The sequence below is a fragment of the Vanacampus margaritifer genome, chromosome 18, assembly GCF_051991255.1.
Source record: "Vanacampus margaritifer isolate UIUO_Vmar chromosome 18, RoL_Vmar_1.0, whole genome shotgun sequence".
In the NCBI taxonomy this organism is placed as follows: Eukaryota; Metazoa; Chordata; class Actinopteri; order Syngnathiformes; family Syngnathidae; genus Vanacampus; species Vanacampus margaritifer.
The window spans coordinates 2612838-2621294 of record NC_135449.1 but is presented as its reverse complement, the minus strand read 5'-3'; the positions used below and the strand labels follow the sequence as shown (position 1 = coordinate 2621294).

The following is an 8457-nucleotide window of genomic DNA, read 5'->3' as shown; positions in this document are numbered from 1 at the left end:
TTATGTATTTTCCGTAAGTAGCATGTGACCTTAATATCAGAGTGGAAAAAGCAGGTGAACTGTATGTAATTATCTTTTTCACAAAATTGAGAGAACTATTAATTTAAATGTTTGCGCGTAGTGCGAAAGATACTGACAATTTGTATTTTGTATTCATTTTTTCCCCGAAGCTCTTCGTTTGGAAATAGTGAGGGCGCCACCTTGGGGATGAAACTAAAATCTATTTGACCACAAGATGACGCTCTTGCGTATTTCCGCCCACGCCGGAAGCGGAAGTAATTCTTTCGCAGACGTATGCTGTATGTACTAGCATGGATTGTTAGCTTCTGTTGTGAGCAAACGAGACACAAAAACCCGAGCAAGGATGGCAGACGCCGACGTCGACGAACTCTCCCAGCTCGAGTTTTTATCTTTGGTGTCTAAAGTGTGCACGGAGCTTGACAACCATCTTGGAATCAGCGACAAAGATTTAGGTTTGACCACCACGCCGAACAATCGCGCTAGCTCGCTAAAGCTAACGTAGTTCCAGCTAATGTTTACGTGTGTTGTATGATTGTATTACATGTTAAAGTTGCGATTTAGCATTGTTGTGTGCGACTTGTTTAGGATGGTGCATGTTTGCTTACTTGTATTACAGCTGAATTCGTCATTAGTCTCGCGGAAAAAGAACCTACCTTTGACGGTTTTAAAGCGCTCCTGCTAGAAAATGGAGCCGAGTTTACAGTAAGTTCTTATCAAAATATGTCGCACGACTTGACAAATCTGTTGATTGCTTATAAAGTGGGTGTTGTTGTCATGATAGGACTCCCTCATTGGCAACTTGCTCAGGCTCATTCAGACCATGAGACCCCCGTCAAAGTCATCCACAAGTAAAGGTGATTTATCATGTTTCCCCTCAACTTTACATACATTAGCTGGATTAGTGCTGGACCCAAACCTACTTTTGTCTATTAGATAAATTCACAGTGATATTTGATTGTATTATTTATAGATAACAATAAGCTTATTTTTTTTACTGTTATTCAGCATTGTCCAGATATTCATTGTGTTGTTCTGTGAGATTACACTAGTAAGAAAAATGAAAACTGAATCACTTATGGCGTCATCACAGCCTCTGAAGTTCAGAAGCCAACGTCCGAGAAGGACAAGCTAAAGGAGCTGTTCCCTGCGCTTTGCAGACCAAATGAAGCGCCACCGGTATGAGCTTGACAACGCGACCCACCCACTGATTACGTGACATGTCAACGTAGAGCACTAAGTGTTCGTGTCTTCCTCAGAAACTCATGGACGAAGAGGACGTGAAGGTCGCGGCCGATGCCATGAAGGAGTTGGAGATGTTCATGCCCAGTGTGAGCGGCACCGATTCCAAAAGCGACCGGAGCCGCGCTGAGAAGAGCAGACGCCGCAGTCGAAGCAGAAGTCGGGACCGACACAGACATCGGGACAGGGATAGGGATAGAGACCGCAGGAGGCGCCACCACTCTCGTTCGCGCTCCAGGTCCAGATCTCGCTCCAGAGACCGCGATCGACACCGAGACAGTGACCGATCCAGGCGTCGAGAGCGCTCTTCTCGCTGGGGCGAGCGCTCACCAAGCCCCCGTAAAGACCAAGACCGAGACTGGAAGGACAAACACGTGGACCGCCCGCCACCGGAGGAGCCCTCCGTGGGCGACATCTACAATGGAAAAGTCACCAGCATCATGCAGTTTGGATGCTTTGTCCAACTGGAGGGCCTCAGGTTTGTGCTGCAATCCCAATCTGTGTGCTTAGCAAGGAAGCGGTGGCAGTCTGTGTGTTTTAACACCAGGGTGCGTTGACCCGATCTCAATACAGACACTTTCACTTCCTTTTTGTGGAAACTATCAATAGTGTACAAAAGTTTAACATAACAGCACACAACTGTGCCATGTAGCCACCAGGATCATTTTGGACTCAATATTAGCTCATGACATGATAGAGAATTTAAATAAAATGTATGACATGCATCAGACTTTCTGATTTTTAAATGTATTACTGTGTACAGTCCTTTTGCTAGTAGGATGTGTTTATATCACGTTTTACTCTGACCAACCAATCAGCCAGCACGACTGATTCTGAAAACCCTGACTAGGCAGATTAGATTGACATAGCAACATAGGGGCTGAAATGTGATTGGACGGGAAAAAAAATCGAACATCCTCATGTATTGGAAGTCAAGGGAAAGGCTATAAAATGAAGCTATTGGACTGTTTGGCATAAATGTACACTCTTTAAACAGAACAAATATTGCCCCTTTTTGGTCATTTCTTTGATATGAAGTGTGTTGTAAATAAATGTTTTGCGCTCTGCAGGAAACGATGGGAAGGTTTGGTGCACATTTCCGAACTGCGACGAGAAGGCCGAGTTGCCAACGTGGCCGACGTGGTCAGCAAAGGGCAACGAGTCAAGATCAAAGTCTTGTCCTTCACTGGCTCGAAGACCAGCCTCAGCATGAAAGTGAGCACGGCAACATTGTCTTTACGCCTTCGCTGTCTCAACACTCCACGTCCCCGTCTGCCTTTCCAGGATGTGGATCAAGAGACGGGCGAGGACCTGAACCCCAACAGGAGGAGGAACGTGGGCCCCGACGGCAGCGAGGAGGTGAACATGAGGAACCCCGACGGGCCCAGTACCCTCAACCTCGGCCCCGCCCGAGAGCTGGAACAGGACGACACGCTGGAGAGGAAGAGGCTCACCAAGATATCCGATCCGGAAAAATGGGAGATCAAGCAGGTTGGTTGAAAGACATGAAATGCGTTTGACGTCAAATGCACAAATGCATTTCTGGTGCAAGGATGAGTTTACTTCTCTTTTTTTTTTTATTACAGTCACGGTTGCTGTCTCTAACAAAGGCTTATTATTCCCTCAGATGATCGCCGCCAACGTTTTGTCCAAGGAAGAATTCCCCGATTTCGACGACGAGACCGGGATCCTTCCCAAAGTGGACGACGAAGAAGGCAATGAAGAGTCTCACCGTCCAATCACAAACCGCCTAAAGACGTCGTACTCACGTCATCTTGTGTCGCGTTTTTTTTTTTTTTTTTTTTTCAGATGAAGACTTGGAAATCGAGTTGGTGGAGGAGGAGCCGCCGTTCCTGAGAGGACACACCAAACAGAGCATGGACATGAGCCCCGTCAAGATTGTCAAGGTGACGCATATCGGACAACATCACTCTTGCATGGAGACATGATATCAATCAGGATAGGAGGTTATATTAATGAAATGATTCGATTTCTTTGAGTTTGTAACACAAAGAAGAACACTAAAAATGAGAGACTTTTGAATTTTCAGTCCCCTCTAGTGACTATAAAAAAAAAAGGTGACTACTGTAATTCTTACATGACAGCCAAAGGGAGACTTTGGATGAACGTTTGTGTGTGATAACGCAGAATCCAGACGGCTCGCTGTCCCAGGCGGCCATGATGCAGAGCGCTCTGGCCAAAGAGCGGCGGGAGCTGAAGCAAGCGGCGCGCGAGGCCGAGATGGACTCCATCCCCATGGGACTCAACAAGCACTGGGTCGACCCGCTGCCCGACGGTAAGTGCTTCCAGGCGTATGTATAATAAACGAGAGCCGCTCCCTGCGAGGCGCTGTGCTGGAAATATGCTGATGTCAGCTCAGGGTTCCAGGACACGATAAGCCTGACACGGGGTTCGAATGATCGCATCTTGTCCGTCGTGAGACTTTGCTTCAGGCTTTTTTTGAAAGTACAGTCAAGTACGGGGCTGGTCGGAAATGGTTCCCCCATGACAGAAAATACTCTTACTACTGATTCTTATGTGGCTTCCTGCTGCTGTTCCAGAATAGTAAAAATTAGGGGTGTTGGGTGATTAAAAAAAAAAATAATCTGCAATTAATTGCATGACTTCAATAGTTAACTCATGATTAATTTCAAATTTTATATCCGTTCTAAATTTTTTCATTTTTTCATACTCTTAGCGTAAAAGTGGAAACAATCTTAAACTAATAGAAATATGTCCGCATCTTTTAGTCATTGCCAGTAATTTCATAAAAATTCATAAAATTGAGTTAAAATAACAAAAAATGTGTGATATTGATTTGTGTAGAGGTCATTTTTCTGCCACTAGATGGCATAATTGCATTTGTAAGACGTTGGTGACAGCCCAGTGCGTTTTTCTTTTCATATTAAGAGCCATCTCATCTTTAACACGAAGTCACTTGTGAAATTCTGCACATTTTTTAAATTGTAAAATACAACTTGACCTCAGTCTCCACAAATATTTGCATTATGATTCAATCTAGTAGAGTTCAATTTTGACGTGGACGTGTCTGCTGCGTTGCGACTGGAATTCCCCCAGTACAGGCTTTCCAAGTAAGGGGCGGTCATCAACCGTGCGTAAAAAAAAAATAAAAAATAGTGGCCTTAAAGGAACTTTAAATTAACTCAAAATGAACGCACCTCTAGTAATAATATAATTGATATCATATAATAACAATGTGCGTTGCGTTCCAGTTGACGGCAGGCAGATAGCGGCCAACATGCGCGGCATCGGCATGATGCCCAACGACATCCCCGAATGGAAGAAGCACGCCTTTGGCGGCAACAAGGCGTCGTACGGGAAAAAGACGCAACTCTCCATCCTGGAGCAGAGAGAGAGTTTGCCCATCTACAAGCTGAAGGAGCAACTCATTCAGGTTCCCTTTTCATCGCCTTCAAGCTGCGCCCTCGCTTGAACTCGCCTGCCGAGCTCTCCTTTTGTCGTCTTCTCGCCGCAGGCCGTCCACGACAACCAGATTTTGATCGTGATCGGCGAGACCGGCTCGGGGAAGACCACGCAGATCACGCAGTACCTGGCCGAGGCGGGCTACACCACGCGGGGGAAGATCGGCTGCACGCAGCCTCGCCGTGTGGCCGCCATGTCCGTCGCCAAGAGGGTCTCCGAGGAGTACGGGTGCTGTCTCGGACAGGAGGTCCGCGCCGTGCCGGCTGTTGCACCGCCTACTTCCTGGTTGGCTGTCCCTTGAAATATGTCGCCTCCCTTTGCATAGGTGGGCTACACCATCCGTTTTGAGGACTGCACCAGCCCCGAGACGGTGATCAAGTACATGACGGACGGCATGCTGTTGAGGGAGTGTCTGATTGACTCGGAGCTGGGCCAGTACGCCATCATCATGCTGGACGAAGCCCACGAGAGGACCATCCACACCGACGTCCTCTTTGGTCTGCTCAAGAAGGTTCGCGGCACATCTTTGTTGACCACATCACCCTCTATTGATTTCCTCTTTCTTCGTAGTATTAAAAAAATCTTTCCCGTAATTGTTATTTTGCCGGCAGACGGTGCAGAAGCGCACAGACATGAAGCTGATCGTGACGTCGGCCACGCTGGACGCCGTCAAATTCTCGCAATACTTCTACGAGGCGCCCATCTTCACCATCCCTGGCAGGACGTACCCGGTGGAGGTGCTCTACACCAAAGAACCCGAGACCGACTACCTGGACGCCAGCCTCATCACCGTCATGCAGATCCACCTGACCGAGCCCCCTGGTACGAAACCCTCCCGTCAACTCTGCTGTCCTCCAATCCCGAACGTCCGATCATGACATCCTCATCCTCGTCCAGGTGACATCCTCGTCTTTCTGACCGGACAAGAAGAGATCGACACCGCCTGCGAGATCCTCTACGAGCGCATGAAGTCACTCGGCCCCGACGTTCCGGAACTCATTATTCTGCCGGTTTACTCGGCTCTGCCAAGCGAGATGCAGACCAGGATCTTTGACCCAGCGCCACCAGGAAGCAGAAAAGTATTTTAGGAATCCATTTGAACATGCAGTACACTGGGTAGAGTTGCCCTCAAACATCAAAATAAACGTACTTGGTGTTTTTTCCCGCCAGGTTGTCATAGCAACCAACATCGCTGAGACATCTCTGACCATCGACGGCATCTACTACGTGGTGGACCCCGGTTTTGTCAAGCAGAAAGTCTACAACTCCAAAACGGGCATCGACCAGCTGGTGGTGACGCCCATCTCGCAGGTAGCTTTCAACGCCGCCGCCGCTGCGTCCTGTCAATCCATCTCGTCATGAAACCGTTTTTCAACCGTCACAGGCTCAAGCGAAGCAGAGGGCAGGCCGCGCCGGCAGAACGGGCCCCGGCAAGTGTTACCGCCTGTACACGGAGCGAGCGTACCGGGACGAGATGCTGACCACCAACGTGCCGGAGATCCAGAGGACCAACTTGGCCAGCACGGTGCTCTCGCTCAAGGTGCACGCCCGCCACACCTCGACATCACAGAGACATTATTAGGGCTAGGGGGAGTCGACCGCAAAAATTGGTCGGCGCAAAAATGCATGCGTCAAAGCTATTTTAATCATTTAAAAAAAACTGATTTGCGTGTGGTCGGTATGCAGTGTAATTCGAGTTTAATGCTAATCGCCATTGCTAACTGTTTAGCATAGGCTAATTTTGTTGGTGTTTGTGTAATATGTGCACAGAAGATGAGGAACAATGAGTATTCATATCCACTAAATTAAAAAAAAAAAGAAAGATATATATTGAAAATTAAAAACTTTTTTTTGGGGGGGGTAGCATCTATTAGTCAATGGAATCATCGACAGGCGAGTCCTTTTTTTTTTTTTTCCCTTTTTTTCTTTTTTAAGTCGTTGACAGCACGATCCGTTACACGCGTGTGCGTTAAACATGCTTGCGTGGTCTCCGGCAGGCCATGGGCATCAACGACCTGCTGTCCTTCGACTTCATGGACGCTCCTCCCATGGAGACGCTGATCACCGCCATGGAGCAGCTGTACACGCTGGGAGCGCTGGACGACGAGGGGCTGCTCACGCGGCTCGGGCGACGGGTGAGGAACACCGCCAGTGATTATTTGGGGTTCGGTTTTCTCGGGTTCCTGACGTGCGCCGCCGTCTCGTCCAGATGGCCGAATTCCCTCTGGAGCCGATGTTGTGCAAGATGTTGATCATGTCGGTGCACCTGGGCTGCAGTGAGGAGATGCTCACCATCGTGTCCATGTTGTCCGTGCAGAACGTCTTCTACAGGCCCAAGGTGAGACCTCGCCAAACCTTCTTCTTATGAGAGTTTGTCATCAACTTTCTTTTTTTTTTTTTTTTTTTGTGACGCAGGACAAGCAGGCTTTGGCCGACCAGAAGAAGGCCAAGTTCCATCAGCCCGAGGGCGACCATCTCACCCTGCTGGCCGTCTACAACTCGTGGAAGAACAACAAGTTCTCCAACCCGTGGTGCTACGAGAACTTCATCCAGGCTCGCTCGCTCAGGAGGGGGCAGGACATCCGCAAGCAGATGTTGGGCATCATGGACCGGTCGGTATCAAGATTGCATACGAAACGGAAAATGGAAAATGGATTCATCGCCCAGCCCTCATTCAGGAAATAATTCTCAGGCACAAGTTGGACGTGGTATCTTGCGGCAAAGCCACCGTGCGCGTCCAGAAGGCCATCTGCAGCGGTTTCTTCCGCAACGCCGCCAAGAAGGACCCTCAGGAGGGCTACAGGACCCTCATAGACCAGCAGGTGGTCTACATCCACCCGTCCAGTGCTTTGTTCAACCGACAGCCTGAATGGTGAGGGGGGGGCGAGTAAAATTATTGTTCAAGCATTTTTTTCCCCCTTAAAAAATGTTTTTAAGGTATTGTAATTTATTGGAAAAATATTTTGTTTGCAAGTTTTAACTACCTACATTTTCCAGTTTTTAGAATTTGCTTAATGACATTGTAGCATATATTCAGAAAATGAAGACAAATGATTGCATGATGAATTTATTTATTTACATTCTACTCGTCACATGGCTCTTTAAAAAAGAAAAAAAAAAGAATGATCAGATGTATTTTATTTCACATTTGCCTTGATTTGAGATTTATTTTTAAAATTATTATATATAATTTTTTAAAATATATATATTTTTTTGCAGCTTGACAGCTTTCTCTTTTCGTCCTCAGGGTCGTCTACCACGAGCTGGTGCTGACCACCAAGGAGTACATGCGCGAGGTGACCACCATCGACCCGCGCTGGCTGGTGGAATTCGCTCCCGCCTTCTTCAAAGTGTCGGACCCGACGCGCCTCAGCAAGCAGAAGAAGCAGCAGCGTCTGGAACCGCTCTACAACCGCTACGAGGAACCCAACGCCTGGAGGATCTCCAGAGCGTTCAGGCGACGCTGACGACTTTTAGCCAGCGTGGTCACTGTTCGGACTTTACATTTCGACTTTGTTTTCTTTGAATTTTACCTCCTTTTTTTTTTTTGACGGGTCCATGTTGTAATCGTGAAGTCACTCTTCTGTTTGCGATGAAATGCATAATTTGATCTGTCAGTAGTAAAAAAAAAAAAAACTTGAATACAATCCAAAAATAGCAATGTTTTTTTTCCCTTTGTTAATAGAAATGTGTTATACAGTATTTGCTCGTCACTGTACAAAATGTTTTTAATAAATCCCAAATAGTCTTGGA

At 47.3% G+C, this 8457-nt stretch overlaps 1 protein-coding gene across 1 annotated transcript; it reads left to right on the top strand.

The window, feature by feature from the left end:
- The first annotated feature begins 266 nt into the window (after window positions 1-266).
- On the top strand, window positions 267-8457 carry LOC144038000 (ATP-dependent RNA helicase DHX8). The gene is made up of 22 exons (XM_077550011.1): window positions 267-473; window positions 638-723; window positions 803-875; window positions 1112-1197; window positions 1278-1738; window positions 2331-2475; window positions 2545-2751; window positions 2888-2975; window positions 3070-3167; window positions 3409-3556; window positions 4494-4675; window positions 4757-4951; window positions 5030-5215; window positions 5316-5526; window positions 5602-5783; window positions 5875-6015; window positions 6089-6244; window positions 6702-6839; window positions 6914-7042; window positions 7120-7316; window positions 7397-7576; window positions 7952-8457. The coding sequence occupies exons 1-22, from the start codon at window positions 365-367 to the stop codon at window positions 8169-8171; spliced, it is 3618 nt and encodes a 1205-aa protein (XP_077406137.1). The 5' UTR covers window positions 267-364; the 3' UTR covers window positions 8172-8457.

Excerpts from the sequence above, each read along its gene's own strand:
- LOC144038000 (XM_077550011.1), top strand. The coding sequence starts at position 365 with ATGGCAGACGCCGACGTCGACGAACTCTCCCAGCTCGAGTTTTTATCT. Across the intron at positions 474-637 it reads AATCAGCGACAAAGATTTAG|CTGAATTCGTCATTAGTCTC; the intron begins GTTTGACCACCA and ends CTTGTATTACAG. Across the intron at positions 1,198-1,277 it reads GACCAAATGAAGCGCCACCG|AAACTCATGGACGAAGAGGA; the intron begins GTATGAGCTTGA and ends TGTCTTCCTCAG.